The sequence below is a fragment of the Nansenia antarctica genome (genome assembly GCF_963989245.1).
Source record: "Nansenia antarctica genome assembly, chromosome: 5".
NCBI lineage: Eukaryota > Metazoa > Chordata > Actinopteri > Argentiniformes > Microstomatidae > Nansenia > Nansenia antarctica.
This window is the reverse complement of record NC_137690.1, coordinates 20751981-20768890: the sequence shown is the minus strand read 5'-3', so window position 1 is coordinate 20768890 and position 16910 is coordinate 20751981. Positions and strand designations below refer to the sequence as shown.

The 16910-nt window shown below is 41.1% G+C and overlaps 2 protein-coding genes across 4 annotated transcripts; both read right to left on the bottom strand.

Annotated features, from left to right (window-relative positions):
* Positions 1–6896: 6896 nt before the first annotated feature.
* Positions 6897–12851, bottom strand: entpd4 (ectonucleoside triphosphate diphosphohydrolase 4). Of its 2 annotated transcripts, none has more exons than XM_080532347.1 (13): positions 12728–12851; positions 12128–12240; positions 11789–11983; positions 11386–11591; positions 11047–11197; positions 10781–10884; positions 10606–10665; positions 10308–10462; positions 9465–9631; positions 8986–9310; positions 8748–8833; positions 8501–8662; positions 6897–8399 (listed from the first exon to the last, which is right to left on the bottom strand). In XM_080532347.1, exons 2-13 carry the CDS (start codon positions 12133–12135, stop codon positions 8165–8167), a joined length of 1854 nt encoding a protein of 617 aa, XP_080388473.1. In that variant the 5' UTR covers positions 12136–12240; positions 12728–12851; the 3' UTR covers positions 6897–8164. The 2 variants fall into 2 exon arrangements, with proteins under 2 accessions (XP_080388473.1, XP_080388474.1); XM_080532348.1 differs by having other exon boundaries at positions 10332–10462.
* Positions 12852–13161: 310 nt separating this feature from the next.
* Positions 13162–16347, bottom strand: chmp7 (charged multivesicular body protein 7). Of its 2 annotated transcripts, XM_080532002.1 has the most exons (11): positions 16311–16347; positions 15788–16079; positions 15532–15703; positions 15243–15428; positions 14931–15064; positions 14654–14702; positions 14430–14549; positions 14190–14288; positions 13947–14004; positions 13627–13863; positions 13162–13527 (listed from the first exon to the last, which is right to left on the bottom strand). In XM_080532002.1, exons 2-11 carry the CDS (start codon positions 16069–16071, stop codon positions 13472–13474), a joined length of 1395 nt encoding a protein of 464 aa, XP_080388128.1. In that variant the 5' UTR covers positions 16072–16079; positions 16311–16347; the 3' UTR covers positions 13162–13471. The 2 variants fall into 2 exon arrangements, with proteins under 2 accessions (XP_080388128.1, XP_080388129.1); XM_080532003.1 differs by having other exon boundaries at positions 13627–13860; positions 15788–16346.
* Between the last annotated feature and the right edge of the window lie 563 nt (positions 16348–16910).

Sequence of the window (16910 nt, the reverse complement as noted above, 5' to 3'; positions counted from 1 at the left end):
TAATCAATCTATTTTAACTGTGAATCAATCATGTAACATATTAATCAATCTACAGTACAGGCCAAAAGTTTGGACACCTTCTCATTCAATGTGTTTCCTTTATTTTCATGACTATTTACATTGTAGATTCTCACTGAAGGCATCAAAACTATGAATGAACACATGTGGAATGATGTACTTAACAAAAAAGTGTGAAATAACTCTAAATATGTCTTAGATTTTAGATTCTAACATTGCTTTTTTGTTGTTAATAAAAATATAAATAAATTGTTGTTAATAAAATATATAATAATAATATTAAATATATATACAGTATATATAATAACATATTATTAACACATATTATATTTAATATTATAATTATATATTTTATTAACAACAACAATAGCAAAGGGTGGCTACTTTGAGGAATCTAAAATATAAGACATATTTACAGTTATTTCACACTTTATTGTTAAATACATAATTCCTATGTGTTCATTCATAGTTTTGATGCCTTCAGTGAGAATCTACAATGTACCAAATAGTCATGAAAATAAAGGAAACGCATTGAATGAGAAGGTGTGTCCAAACTTTTGGCCTGTACTGTATTTTAACTGTGTAACTAACTATAAAGTTACAACACAGAGAGCTAAGCATCTGAGTAGAAAAAGCAACAAGTGCTTTTGATATTTTTCCGTTCTTTTTTGTGTTCAGTGAGAAAAGTCCAGTCTGCCTTGGGCTTGAACAAGTGCACTGAAGTCATAGACTTATAGTCAAGTGCACTCATAGTCATAGACTTTTATTCAGAAACTTTATTTCTTCGGACTTTTATTCTGAAACGTTTTTTCTGACTTTTATTCTGAAACTTTTTTATTCTGGCTTTTATTCAGAAACTTTATTTCTTCGGACTTTTATTCTGAAACTTTTTTATTCTGAAACTTTTTTTCGGACTTTTATTCTGAAACTTTTTTTTTTTCAGACTTTTATTCATAGTGGAGGTGTGATATATGGCAGATATATAAATATAGGCTATATATACATACAGGTGGAAATGCTTTTTTAAAGGCATTTTTAACGAACTCCCAGCAGTCATAAAAACAGAAATTCTGTGATTACTACCTTTTCCAGTTGAACATAAACTAAACTATTTAAATGCTGCTATTGTTTGCGAAAGATACTTACATCCCACCATTTTTTTTCAGAGGATGCAAAGTTATAATGTAGCGTAGGCTATGGAGATGTTGTAGTTGATCCCAAAGTCTGTTCAAACCCAGGCAGCGAGACTAGCAGGAAAACACAACTAGATCTTCTATAATTCTAACTGGATAGTACTTCGTTTCCAATCATAGTTAGCTAGATTACTTACTTAGCTAGTTTACCGTTACTTATCAAATGTACATTTTGTGATATAAACGCAGTGCACACACACACCGACAATGCATGTCTAGCATAGGCACAGCACATCGCCATAATAGCGATTTTTTTTGTTATGCTTGTTGTAAATAAAAGTTCTATGATGCATTGAAATGACATTAAACTAAGATAATAAGATGGTTATCATAATTTTTCAAATCTTTATTAATACGTTTTAAGACTCGCTACCCCTCTGAAACGAGAACTAAAACGGCCCGGCTCGATTGTCAGTGGAGAAAGCTAAATAAACCGGGCTTACGCGGTACGGCACGGGTCGGCACGGTAGTGGAAAAGCGCCATAACATAGTCGCGCACGCACATACGTAAATTGAAAATAAAATTGTCTCCTTCAAAATAAAAGCAATGCAATTGTACTGGATGCATTGCCTACACTTATTTATATGTTATTTCTATTACTATGAAAACACTTCTTTTTTTTTCACACAGGTCCGGCCAGGGACAGCCATAGGGCCGCATGCGGCCCGGGGGCCGTACAATGCCCAGGTCTGGTCTAGAGCATGAAGTGTAAATAATTCTAAATCACTCCTTGCTGACTGGTATTTTAACCCTGGCACTGAAAACTGCTATTGTAAAACCTCTCCTAAAGAAAAGTAACCTCGATCCTTAGCACTAAACAATTTCAGGCCAATTTCAATCCTTTCTTTTTTAAGTAAAACTCTTGAAAAATGTGTATTTAAACAGCTCAATGATTACCTACATTTCAGCTGTATATTTGAGAAGTTTCATTCTGGCTTTCGTCCTCACCACAGCACTGAGACAGCACTAGTTAAAATTGTAAACGACCTGAGAATGAACATGGATTACAAGAAACTCTCAGTATTAGCACTTTCAGACTTAAGCGCTGCTTTTGATACAGTAGATCATGACTGCAATGTAAATCATTTGAAGTATCAGCTAAATGGCATATATTATTATTATATTACATCCTTATTAACAGACTACAGAAGTGTGTTGGCTCTGGCTCTGGCTCTGTTTTAGGTTGGTTTAAGACAGTGGCAGAGACTTTGGTCTCTGTTGGTGACCACACTTTATTTAATTTTTTTATTTTATTTTATTTAACCAGATAAAATCAATTGAGAACCATTTTCAATGGTGACCTGGCCAAGAGGCCCCGGCAAGAATACATACAAACATAAATCTAGAAATACACAGGGTCAGCACAAAACAATACCGTACATAAAATACATGAGAACGGCAAAGACAGCGAAGATAAAAAATAAATATAAAAACATAAATAATAAAAACAAGTCAACTAGCGCTATGTGTGAAGGGAGGGGGGGGGGGGGTTGAGTGCGTACATGTGTGTGTGTGAGGGGGGAATGAACAGGAACAACAGTCAACTATGATCTGTTGAAGTTTCTGTTTGAAAATAGTAAGTGAAATAGTGAGTGCTGTGAGTTTTGAGTGTGTCTTGTAAAGTGCAAAAGTCCAATCATTTGCTGCAGCAAAACGGAAGGAGAATTTATTTTCAAATTCTCATAGATTTTGCTCTGCTAGGTAAAGTACCTGACCAATGCTATACATGTGCATGCCACAACTAGAGAGCATCAGTAGTAATGCCAGAAATAATTACCATGATTAGACCATAGGTGGCGCTATAATAACAAATAGAAAATCAAGTAACAATGCTGGCATTTCTACTCCGTTGTATGAAAATGTATTAAACTTTTTCTGTAGGTGGAAAATTTGGCCAAACTTATAAACTTAAAATCAACCGTAAGTCAGATTGGTCCGGAATTGTATATGAACATGCACGTTTCTCTATAGGGTGATCCATGTAAAGATCCATGTAAAGATATTGGAGAAAATGAAAAATTGGCCCAGAAAAATTGGCCCAGAATTTTCAAATGATCTGAGAATTTGCCCTGCTACGTCAATATTTACGGCAGTCGACAGGCTGATAGAGGGCACTACAATGTGTTACTATGTCGAAGCATTTGAAGATATCTAAAAAAACAAGGACATTACAGAAATGTTCAACACGTATGTGACGTAATGACGCTTCATTTGGCATGGGCACAACACGTGAGGGGTGGCATACTATGCTAGGCTTGCAGAATATAGTGTAAGCACATTATAAGTAGTGAAATGCTTGACATAAACTATACAATATGGTCATTAACTGGGGAAGGTTAATCCACAATCCATTTTCATATTTACTCTTAAGGGCTCTGCACACAGCGTGCGATTTCTGTTGCGCGTCAACGTTCCATTTTGAAGTTTGAATGGAAGTCTATGAGAACATACAACAGAAATTGCATCGCACGCTGTGTGCATTGGGATGCGATGTTTTATGATTTTCTCATAGACTTCCATTCAAACTTCAAAATGGAACGTTGACGCGCAACAGAAATCGCACGCTGTGTGCAGAGCCCTTTAGTGTATATTATCATCAGTAGTATAGTATATCAATAGTATATCACGCCATAATTAGGTGACTGGTACCATACAGGCCTGTGGTCCTAGGGTACTTCATAATATCATAGCTTAGTATATCATCAGTTCAACTTGGCCCATATTAGGTGAGTGGTCTACCCCCCCTGTCTGTAGGTCTACCCCCTATCTGTCAATCTACAACCTGTCTGTAGGTCTACCCCGTGTCTGTCAATCTCACCCCATTTATGGTTATGGGGGCATATCTGTAGGAACACACCCCATTGCTGCTTGCGGTTATATATATATTTTTTATTGTATTGCTGTATTTAAATGTATAGTTGTTTATTTTACTGTATTTTATTTTAATTGTATTCTCATATTTTCATTTTACTGTTAAGAACCTTGTATAGCATTTTTTGCACTAAAGGCGCTATATAAATAAAGTTTGATTGATTGATTGAATATTATACATTAACTCTAGTCAGGGAGGGTTGGTGGCTATACTAGTTTAAACAGGTCAGAACTTATCAATCAATACATTCATGGCCATGGCATAGCATATCAATCCTTAAGTATAACATTCTCTGGGAATATCAGGGATTTAATGCTTTGAACCAAACCAATAGTTAAACCTTCAACATGTGCCTGGAGTCTTTCATAAGGTAACAAGTGGGAGACTCAAAAGAGAATCAAAACCTCTCAGTCACATCAAAACAACATGGGAAAGAGAGAACAGTTTATTTTGTATGAATTGAGTGAGTTATTATTAGTACTTAAGCATATCTTTGTTATAAAAGCATGCTTTAACATTAACAAAAGAGACTGTGCTAGAATAAATAGCATGAAAAATGTGTGTGATCAACTATTTTTAGTTCATAGATGTACAATAAGAGAGGGAGGGATGTTGTACATGTCCATTGATTACTCTCATTAGACTTGTGTTTCCCCCCACAGAGGGTAACATATTATATTGGAGAAGGCTTACAGGGAGAGAAAAATAAATAAAAACACACTTTCCAATGTTGTGTTCATCTGACTGAGAGTTTTTTATTTTTTATTTTTTATTCCTAGGATTATCTTTTAAGTCTCACACTAGTTACCTAATGAAAGACTCCAGGCAAATGTTGAATGATTAACTATTGGTTTGGTTCAAAGCATGACATCTCTGATATTCCCTGAGAATCGGAAACTGTAGGACTCATATGCCGAAAAATACTGTAGCTTTAGCACACACACATGCTTGTTCAACTGCCAGTCATACATTTTTCTACATTACTACTCTCAATAATTTATAATCGGGCATTCTGTTGGTCATTGTTTTCCCTTGACTCATGTTGCAGACCAGAAGTTTAAATTACACCTTGAGATTGGATTGAGCCCCTAGGTGCCAACCTCTGTTTGGCACAAGGACAAAATGTGCATTACTGTATGTTTTCTTTTCGTCCTTATTTTTTGATACATAGATGTAAAATCATCCCCTTATCAATCAGAAAAATGTATACATGCATTCATGGGTGTGATATCAAAATGACAAAAAGAAGACATAGTGAAACAGCAGTGAACATACTCCACTAATTTATTGTCTATTATTCTATAAACTAAGGACCAGCGTTGTCCACGGGTTGAAACATAAGCACCATACACTTTCCTCCACCTAACTTCATCACTCTTAACCCACAGCAATGTCAAGAACTAGTATATGACCAATAGAGGGAGGATGACTCAGCACATAGATCACCATTTACCCTACACTGAAGAAAGAAACAGGCCTAAGGAAAGTGTGTTGCCAAGACCACTGTATGGTGTGTGTGTATGTGTGTGTGTTGCTGCTGAGATATCTTGCTATTATTGTATTATTTGCTATTTTGCTATTGCTATTATTAGTCTCAGACACAGTATATGGTTCCAGGCATAGAAAGACGGTTACACTGTGACAGCAGAGTCATGGTAGAGGCCAGGAGGCCAGTAGGGTAAGAACTGGGCTTAACTGTAACACATTATAAACCATACATCTGACAGGTACTGTCTCTGCTCTCTGGCACTTTATAATTAATGACCACTTGTCATGCTTCTGTGCATCCTAAACAATCTGACAAGGTAATTACTGTGCCTTTGTCACAGTTTATAGTGAAAATGAATTAATCTATAAAATGCATTGCATCTTATTAATTGTAACCAGTTCAGCCTATTGTTTGCACGTTACCCATTGCAAATTGCTATCTAACCTCACTTGGTTAAACAAAGTGACTAGTCATCCATCAGCAGCACTGTCTGGGGCAACAGGACTGAAATCTAACACAGAGGAGACAGGGAGTGGATTGAAAATAGCCCCCCACGGTGTGTCCCAATCCTCGCCACCCAGAGTCCTTGAGACAGCCCGGCTACAACAACGTGCCATCTAATGAGCGATTTGTGCTTGGCTGACATGGTCATTAGTGGCTGTCTGCAGCTTAGTGGTCCTGATTGATATCCTTCCATCTTTCCCATGCTACTGGGGACTTGTAAACCCTGACGAGGACTGCTGTAAATATGCATGTGTTTGTTTATTCAACCCTCATGTCACTGAAGACCTTCTCAATCTATTCAACAATTTCCTTCTCTCCTCAAACTAAGGACAACAGGGACACACTCTAAACATGACACAAGTACAGAATGACAAACTATCAAACTATCAATTATTCTCTTACTTACTTACTTACGCCTATCGCTCCTTTTGGAGGAGCATAGGCCGTCGACAACAGTTCGCCAGGGTCCTCTGTCCTGTGCTTTGCTTTCCAGCTGTTTCCATGTTAGTCCACTCTGTGTGATGTCTGTCTCCAAGTCCCTGCGCCAGGTGTTCTTGGGCCGGCCTCTCTTCCTTTTGCCTTGGGGGTTCCATCTAAGGGCCTGTCTGGTGGTGCTGGTGTTTGGTTTGCGTAGTGTGTGGCCGATCCATCCCCACCTTCTTCTCTTGATTTGTTCTTCCACTGGTTGTTCGCCCGTTCTCTGCCAGTTATTCTCTAGATTATTTAATTTAGTTACGTTTGCTATGTCCTGCATATTTTGGTGGACACCAGTCAAAAAACACTAAGATTCGATCTTTTTATTATTCAACAGCAGTGAGATTGTTGACATTTTTTTCTGTGCAAACAGGAAATTGATCTCTGTACACCTTTTTATATAAATATGGCATAATGTGCTTACATAAATTATTCTCCTTACAGTAGTGATATCACAACTTCCGATAACGAAGCTCAGTGTGTTTGAATGTACATGGAAGGGACTCCAAATCAAACTGTTACTTGTACCCCAACACTTGACCCCTCTAAGAGGAGGACAGCAGACCACAGCAGGGTTTTACCCCACTGCAGTTCAAAACCCCTGTGGATTCAGCTGATGTGGATAGGAACACCTCTCCACAGTGATGAGACATAAATAAATATTGCACCATTGTAGCTTTGATAAAGGCTACCTGTTCTGCAATAGAAAAAGGCAGAACTGAGGAAAAAAGACACGTATGAAAAAAGACTTGGTGTAAAGGCATCAACAACAGATCAACATCAACTAAAAGAAAACAGTGGTTTCTGAATACCTGTGGCAGTTGCATGCATCAATGATAGATGCAAACAATCCACTAATATAAAAGCAGAGACAATCAAATAGAGTATGACACACTTTGAGTGCAAAGGAGCATACATACCGTCTTCTCTTCCCTACATTCAATAAACACACACATACTGACCATGCACCCAAAGGCAAACATAGAGGCTAGTGCAGACAAAAGAACCATGACACTTGGAACTTAAATTACATCAAGATGTGTCAGAAAGCACAAGTACAGAACTGATACAATATCCTAACCAACAACTGTCCAGTAACTGACATTGTCCTTATGAACTTGCTATATTCTGCTCAAATGTGATCAAATGCTGTGCAGCGAGAGAATGTTTCCCTAAAAAATGCACTTTGTCTTTGACATTACTAATTAGGGGGTGTTGGGGGACAGCTGCCATTCGAATGCTATAATGACTTGACCAATAATGTGTGGGACCACACAAACCTCAGACAAGGACATTCACATCCTTTGTACCTTTGTACATTTCCAGCAACATAAAAGGCAGATATTTTGATATTAACAAAAATAAATTAACATGAAGACAAAATAATCGCATGGATTCAAGGCTGCAAACTCAGCATGCAAGATCTCCCATATCAGTATTGCCTTAGTGTCAGCGCTGTCTCTGTTATATCAATGTTCTTTGGATGACTATAAAAATCCAATGGTCTTCCAGGGCAGCTGAGACTTGTTATCATCATGACCAGCCAACAAATAAAGGCCTTATCATAGAGGTGCAAGCAGATGAACAGTGGAAGGGAGCAGAGACAGGCCAGTCTAGAGGATGATGGGGAGTGTGGTGGAGCCCAGGCCCTCCTCTAGCCACTGGACAGAGGAGGGGGAGCAGCGCTGTGTCGTGCGCCGATGGATGCGTCGGAGGCGTAGCAGGTAGAGCAGTATAGACAACAGCACAACCAGGAAGCAGGCCAGGAACAGGTAGTAGTTGTTGACAAAAGAGAAGCTGTGTCGCCAGTGGGAGTGCACTCCTTTCAGACTCTCCTGCGGGATATCCCTGGGAGAGGCAAGTTAACACCATAAGTGTGGGTTGAGACAAAGAGAGCACCTATACGTTTCCAAACAGAAAACCTCTCCAAAGTGAATGTTGCCTCTTACCTCAAAGGCAGAAATCGGGTTCTGTAAAGGATGGCTCCCAGAGTCCACTGCACCTCTTTATCATAGACCAGTAGGGCAGTCCTAAGGTTTGTATAATCCGTTGGGAAGGAGAAGCCTGAATGGAACACCTCGTACATCCAGGCTGATTTAAAACACTGGTACCTGCACGCAAGACAAGCGGATTAACATGCATTCTCACTGACAACACCATCTAACCATGTTACTCAAATCTGCTAGTGGGACGTACTTCAGCCTATGCATATCAGCATGGGAGGCATATAAGCCTGTGTTAAAGCGCTCCTTCAGAGTCCTCCACTGTGTGGCGCAGTAACTCTGCAGGAGAAGCACAAATTAAACATCTAACTGCAATAAAGTGATCTTCTCAATCTTGTATCCACAGTCTGATCCATACTGACATTTGGACAGACAAATGAGTCACATGAGTCAGAGGCCTAGAATCAACAAAAAAGAGCTGTGTGGCTCACCTTGGCAGCACTGGCATACTTTGAGGAGTTGTAATCCCCACCCATGCGCAACACATCCTCTGTGCAGTAGTAGAATTCAGAGAATCCATAGAACTGGCTGTTGGAATAGTCAATAGGTGGCTGGTAGATGCCATTGAGGGAGGAGTGAGTCTCGTTGGTGTGGTTGAGGAAGGGTTGGAGCAGCTGCCTGCACTGATCAAAATCCCCTGTGCCACGCAGGTGCAGTTCCTGTGTGGCTGGCCCCACCTTGTCCTGCAGGTCAGTAGGTAGACATGGGTCGAGGAAGGGGGACTCTGCCGTCTCACCAACATGCTGACCTAGTAGCCTGGAACAAAACACAACATACATCCCTCAATAACGACAAGCAAGGGCAGCACTGAAAAAATCAAAAGAGTACAGTGTTACAATTTAACATACATATCAGGTAAATGCCAGCAGAAGTGGGTCAGTAAAACAGGGAATAAGCTGTAGGCGCTTACTTGTTTCGAGTGAGAGTATTTCTGACAATGCTCTCTTCATATCTTTGTCGAGCTGCATTGCCTCCGAAACCCAAGAAGGTGGACACATACACACGGTAAACATGCTCTGTGCGGTGCGCATCACAACCCAGGTTGAACTCCGCCAGTAAGCTCTTCGCCACCTCCTCCTACAACAACATTTAGAAATCAGCCAAGAAACAGTACTCTCACCATAAGCTATGTCTACTCTAAAATCTAACCCATCGATTGATAAAAGAAGTATGCTCATGGATAGCCTTCAATACACAAATCAACAAGTTTCGTTTTTCTTATTGAAAAAACTTGGCACAGGACACAGATATCTAAAGTTGAAGTTGAGTTGTGAATCGGGTGTAAAACAAAAAGCATGAAAGGAGGGGGAGCATGCAAATCAATGGGTAATCATGTCAACTGTAAATTATAGATTGATTTTGCAAGCTAGTAAAAACAATTGAGCAGCACCAGAAAGCCTAATGGACTGCTTTCATTGGAATCCATCATTAAAATCTAGTCATGGACTTAATATAATTAGTTAACATTAGCCTGTTATCTGCTACATTCAATCAAGTTTCAATATGACACACTTTTAGTATTCTAAAGCTTAAGGCCAAATCCTGCTATGAAGTCATGCAGCAGGCTTATCTTGACAGTAGACCTCCAATAGTAAGAGCCTGAGTGGGAAAGGACTTCATCTCCAGAGGACAAACATGATGTATACTTGATTAACCAGGATATGGGAGAGGTAGAGGTGGGGAGGGAGAAGAAAAGGAGTGAGTGATCAAACCAAAAAGAGAGCACAAAAAAGGAAATTGTTGTGGTAATAACCTGTTGTGGAGAAGCAAAGCTTACAGTTTTGGGCACTTCGTACGCAATCTGCGTGGAGACGCCACCCATATCCAGAACACCGGCTGTTCGTTTGCGCACTAGCGCCTCCTGCTGGTCACCTCCAGGGACCTGCACCTCTACTACTGCCTCCCTGTCTGTAGAGAGGACAGGGGAGGGAAGCCAGGTCAATTTGCAGGAGGGAATGAGAAAGGAGGCGAATAAAGAAGCGTGTCGGGTAAAAACAGGGAAAAACTCTCTGATGTTCAAGTCCTGAAAATGAAATTCTGTAGATACTCACCATTATCTACATGATTAAACCTGCCAAGGACAAAGTTGATTCCAATCCATGCATACACACCTGTAAAACACAAGAAAGGACAGGATCATTAGTATCCCAGTACTTATACAGCGGTGTTTCCTATTTCCAACTGCTTCAATACAGAGCATGGTGACAGCTGAACAGGTTTGTTCACCTTCCTGCTTGCCAGAGATGACCTCCACATGGGAATCAGAGAATAGGAAGTTGAAATGGACAGGGATGTCAGTTCGTAGATCCTCCAGAAGTGCTTCCTGTTGACTAAAGACATGCACACAAGTCATTATGGTCCTAAGTAAATATTTATAAATCCCAGTATCAAAGTATATTGAGAAATATTCTCCTATGTGACAGTATTTACTACAGGAAAGCCACAATTGTTGTGAACTCTTATGCATATCCTCAGATCTATGCCATCTGTACCTGTCAGGCAGCACCCTCATTCCAGCTGTGCACAGGATGTACAGAGGGGTCTCCTGGTGCTTGTTTTTGGGGATGTGCTGGGCAGCAAAGCTCAGAAGGGGAAGGATGTAATCACTGGCTTTCTCTGGTGTTGTGGCTAGTTCAGAGATACCTATGAAAAACAACCCCACAAAACTATGAGATCATTGTTCCATCTTGGGCAAACATGGTGAGTTGGTAATCTCAGTCTTGTTGAAATGGACAGCTTGGTCAAACTTGATAAGTGATAAGACCAATGAACCTATGACTGTTCACTACACACAATTCATGGCCTGTCATCAGTCACCAGGTGCATCTCACCTGGCTTGATCTTCATAACCACTGGCTTCCTGTGCTGGTCTCTCATCTGTCGGATGTCAAGCAGGTCATGGGGATTCCCATTGTGCCGGGGCCAACAGTACACAAACACCCTGGAGCCACTGCTGCCGCAGTCCACCACCAGACCGTAGTTCAAGTTGGGATTGCTAGTGTCAGTGGCCTCCACGTCAGTGACTCTCGCCAAGTGTCTAGTGAATAATTAAATAGAAAAATGGAAATCAGAGGCTTTTATTACTACAATTCAGCCCTAATCTTATTCAAAGTCTTTACAGGAATACAAGGCACACAGACACAATCAGGTAATGCATGCGTCCTCTCTGACAAGTAAAAATTACAGCAAAAGGGGAATTGACCATCTTCTAATGGCCTGCTGCTAGACTTTCACCTGTGGAAGTGACTGTCCTTTCTGATCCAGCTGTCCTGACCCTTTCCTGTTACCAGCATCAGGTAAAGGAGTCCCAACAGTCCCACCAGCAGGGCAAAGAACATCAGCTGTCGGAATGAAGGTAGCAGGAGACGGGGAAGAACCTGGGGTGATAGACTGAAGTGCCAGGAGGCTGGGAAAAGGCACGAGCTAATCCTGCAAGGACAAAAGTGGCCTTGCTCATATGGACAGATACTACAGCTGCCTATTGAGGCACATCAGGCGTAGGCAAATATCACGTAACACACATATCATGTAACCAGGACCAACCCCGATCAGGTCTAACACCTGTCAGCCTACCTTCCCATGATGTGGATTGTCCTTTTAGATCAGTGGATGGAAATCAGAAGTGAGACTGGAGATAGGGGAGGTGCTGGCCCATTTCTGACGTTACTCGTTCTGCTCATCATAACCTTTGCCAAATCAAAAACAAAAGAAGATTATACACGAAGCTATCATTTGTTAGCTAATTGAATAACACAAGTCGATTAAAGTCAGTCTAGTTATAGAGTATGGACTGCATATGATAAGAGAATATGGGACAACATGAACATACACATGCGATTGAGTGCGTGTAAATAATGCTGGTGACATCTAGCAGCTGTGACCAATGATGCCACGTAGTGTTGCATAATAATCAATGGTTGTGTTTATATTACTGGCCAAATGCTCATGTTTGTTGTTAGCTAGCCAGCAAGATGATTACCTGTTTTATTTATATTTTTGCATTAGCCAACAGTACACATGGTCCTCCTGTCGTTAGCTAGTTGGACAGATGTTCTAGCATGTTGTAGCTAGCTGAGTAGGTCGCTAGATTAGCCAGCAGCAAGCTCATGTTAGCGCAAAGATTAATCACATTAGTTTCATAGACGGTGCATTTAAACCCAAATTAGTACTTACCATTTAGTTCCGAAACAATTTCTTAGCTGCATAAAATGCTTAAACTACTGTAGCGAACACCACTGTAGCTTTTGCTAGCTAATCACACCAAACATGTCACCGTCCACAAGTCTGCCACTAGTCTGGGGGCTGTGACGTGGACAGTCATTCAGGTGCGCTTGTTTTGAGTCCCTGCGCCGGCCGGCGGAGATCACCCGGGGTTAGCGGGCTTCTTGTGTAAAGCAGTGTAGTTGGTGATACTAGTTACAAAGACAAGTTAACTCTATGATCCAGAGTCATTGATAATATATAATAGCGTGTAGATTGCATCAAGGAATACCATAGAAACAATATTTGTAGATAGTTATAGTGTTATTGCCCATTGTTGTGCCAGTGAATTGAAAGTTACCATCACAGTTGAAAGAAACAGACAAAAATGTAATAATTATTGCATTTATATAATAACGTAATATGGCAGAGTGACATATTAGTAAAACATATTCTGTATACATTATTCTCACAAGCATGCATTAAAATCCAAACTGATGGTTGATGACTATATTTATAAATCATTTGGCATCATGATTGTTATCTTTATTAAAGTGAAACACTAACACTTAAAAGGCAACTTGAAAGTATGTTTAAAAAGGAGGTCCCTGATGAGAAATTACACAAAAAAACACAAAAAACAGTTATTTTGTATCGCCTTAACCAGCCACTCTTTGAGGGTCTGGGCTCTGCAGTCCATTCCTTTTGTTTCTGTCGTCACTGAGCAGGTTCAAACCTCTTCTCTGACGAGGTATGAACTTTCGGTTGAGAACCTAAAGGGAGTAATAAAGAGTGACAAAATGTTACTTCAAGAGCCTTTTTTGTGGCAGTAATTTACAGATGGGGAAACAAAATGATAGGCATAGGCAGACCTGTATCGGTAAGGTTCAGGCGACTCAGTTCTTTGTCCAGTTCTTCATCTGTGATATTGAAGTGGTTTTGAGGCACCGAGGGCAAAGAGTCCAGCAGATCATCACTGGTGGTACCTTGATCCCGAATAGGTGAAAGAGGGTGTGACGGGACTTCAGGTAAAGTGGAGGTCCTGTCCAGCTGTGAGTCTTCCAATAAAGATTTCAGCTCTTCCTCCAACTCATCTGTATCTGCATCTGCTAAAGAAACAGGTATAGGCTCGATCATCAACATACGTTTTGCCAAATAGATGTACCGAATGATATAGGTCAGACTGACGTACCTGGGTTGAGCACTCCACCAGCCAAAGTTTGGTTCACTTCATCCTGACGGTCACACAACTGTAAAACAAAAAAGGGTAGAAATTACATTGAGATTGATTAAAGACGGGGTAGTGGTGGTCTAGTGGATAGTGAGTTGGACTTGGGATCGGAAGGTTGTGAGTTCAAATCCCGCCTGAAACCACACCACTACTAGTGTGCCCTTGGGTAAGACGTTAAAGCTAAATATAGGGAAAGAGTCTGACCTCTTGGATTTGATCCACAAGGCTCTCAGCTCGCTCCACTGTCACATCCTTCAGAGAGAGTCGTAAGGCAGCCACTCCAGCCTGATATGCCTGCACAACCTAGAAAAGCACAGAGAGTGATACAAAGAAAGAGACCTCAGTTATGCATAACTTAACACTGTACAAGTGAACAAATAAAGGGCATTAGATCAATCACTTTGTGAGTGTATAATGTGTGCACTGCACGCAACTCTCCCTTACCAGCCTGTCTGTCTGTGAGTTTGCTATTCTGTCCAGGATTCCTTTGATTGTCTCCAGTTGGGCGTACAAGCCGTCTGCTCTCTTCTCTACCCTCTTTCGGCCTCTCAAACACCTCAGGGCCTGGGTGAAGGATGAGACGACACAAATAAACACAGTTTTCAAAGAAAGGCTGTATGTGCTATGCCAAGCTATGCCACATGATGACCAGAGGATTGTAAATCTACCTGAGATTTTTTCCCCTCCCGCAGCAGAACCCTTGCTTCCTCTCTGCACCTATACACAGATAACACAAGTCGGAACTTGAAAAGACTACATCAGCCCCCCCCCCCAAAGTCTATCGGGACTTAAGATGTGGCTTTTCACAATCAAAATGCAGAATGGAGACAATCATAGTGCCATCACCTTAAAACACTGTTCATGAGTTTCCTAATTTGTCAGAGCACCACATAATAGAGACAATGTGAGGCAGGACAACATGATTAGTGAGATCAATGGTCACACCTCTCTGCCTCTTGTCCCAACACCTCCACCCTTTTTCCGATAAGTCTCTCACTGCGCTGCAGCTGGTAGATACCCAAGTCCACCTCACTGACTGGAGACACACGATCCTGTCCTAGCTGGGAAAACTTAACAATCTGTGAAGAGAAGACACACAAAGAAAATATTGGTAGACCCTAGAATTGTTCAAGATGCACCACACTAGGATAGTGGATTAACCCTCAGGACTATGTGCTTGAAAGTTCTTAGTGAATGTGAGTAGTATGCAGTAATACATTTGATGACCCCATAAATGATGATCAAATGTAGCCTCACCTTCTCGCCTTCATGCAGTGACACTGTCACCTGCTTCTCCCTCTGCAGCTGCAGAAGGGCCAAACACAATGTCGTCTCGTCGACACAAACATGGGAGGACAGTGTGCGAAGTTCCTGGAAGGCCAGGAGAGAGCGGTTGGCCATCGGGGAGCTCCGGTACAGACCAAGTAATTCTTCTGCCTTCTCCTGGAAGAAACATACCGGTGGGTGCATAACATGAGATATTAGTGTTCACAATAACCCTGCCAGGTTGCCATTTAGTTAACCTCTTCAAAATCCTTTAACACACCTTTACCAATATGATAACAACAAACGACTCCTCCAGAGGGACCCTGTTGCTTCCCAGAAGAGTGGAAAAGGTCCATTTCAAAGGCTTCACCAGCAGCAGGCCCACACCCCAGGACAACCACCCAGAGTCTACATTCGCTGCAAACTCTGACTCTCTTTGTACCTGGCCACACCTGCCGGGAAGACAGACAGTAAGGATAATAAAGCATTCTGAGGAACTGGGAGATACTTTGTTCACACTTAGCAGGCATGGTTACCTGGCCATGCACTGAATGACCGTGCTCAACCCCAAAGGCACAGTTCCCTTTCTCTGAAAAGCCTTGTTCAACTCTTGCACGCTAACGCACACAGTTCCTTGGCGCCTGCTGTTTCGGGTGATGAGTGACGTCCAGAAATCAACTTTACTGTCCCAATCCGTCGTATTGACATCTCGGGTTTCTTTAAAATCAGAGAAAAGGAAATTCATCCGTTCATCGTCCTCCCACTCCGGTGGCCACGTTCGTTCTGTAGACGTGTTTTCCTTCACATCTGATGGCACCATTTGTATAACTGGCAAAAGACACGGATAAGTAAACGAGAGAGGACAAGGCCAATGTTAGCCAGGTGGTTGTTGTCGTAATGCAGGCTAGCCACCTTTAGCTCCTTAGTCTACCAACCTACTCGCGTTGACACTCTAGCGACGATACAGGGTCGTCATATGTCATTTATACACTAAGTTAGCTGAGCAAAACACAATGTGACGATCGTGATGAAATGACAAATGAACCAAAGCCAGCTGACCTGTGTTGTGGTCGTCCACAAACAGTACTACGTTGTTTTGAAGTTCGCAAGTTGACTGGTTCTCAATACCGTCAGCGTGGCGCCGTGTCTGCGCAGCGTGGCTTCACTCAGCTCGTTTCTGCGCAGGAGATGTTTTTATCTCCCAAAAAGGCTGATTGACATTCTGAATGAATGGTCTTTATTGTCATTGATATAGTACAGGTACCATACAACGAAATTTGGGAGGGGTGGCTCCCCTGGTGCTAGAAAAAAAAAACTAAAAACAAGAAGGGAAAAGAGCTGGTTTACATAAATAAAGGCTATACACTATCCACTATACTATACTATACAAATAAAACACTGTGCTGTACTCTATGCTATGCTATAAATATCCTAACATTTCCTATCTCTGAACCTTATGTGCACGAGGGTTATAATATTATTGCACATTCTGTTTAACTTAAGAAAAACAACCACAGAACAATCCATCATAATGATGATCAGAGACGGTCAGAAGTGGTGAGGCACACTTTAATAGTCACCATGATTTTATCAGTAACATTACCAAAGCAATTTCAAACAGTTTCAGTTTTCAGGGCACAAACACCATCACCCTGACTA

Bases quoted from the DNA above. Each gene is read 5' to 3' on its own strand.
- entpd4 (XM_080532347.1), bottom strand. The intron at 8,834-8,985 runs GTGAGCCACACA...CTTCTCCTGCAG, and splicing joins AGTATGCCAGTGCTGCCAAG to AGTTACTGCGCCACACAGTG. The intron at 8,663-8,747 runs GTACGTCCCACT...TCTTGCGTGCAG, and splicing joins GCTGATATGCATAGGCTGAA to GTACCAGTGTTTTAAATCAG.
- chmp7 (XM_080532002.1), bottom strand. From the start codon at position 16,071: ATGGTGCCATCAGATGTGAAGGAAAACACGTCTACAGAACGAACGTGG. The intron at 15,429-15,531 runs GTGTGTTAAAGG...TGTTTCTTCCAG, and splicing joins TTGTTATCATATTGGTAAAG to GAGAAGGCAGAAGAATTACT. The intron at 14,703-14,930 runs GTGTGACCATTG...ATCTGTGTATAG, and splicing joins TTGGGACAAGAGGCAGAGAG to GTGCAGAGAGGAAGCAAGGG.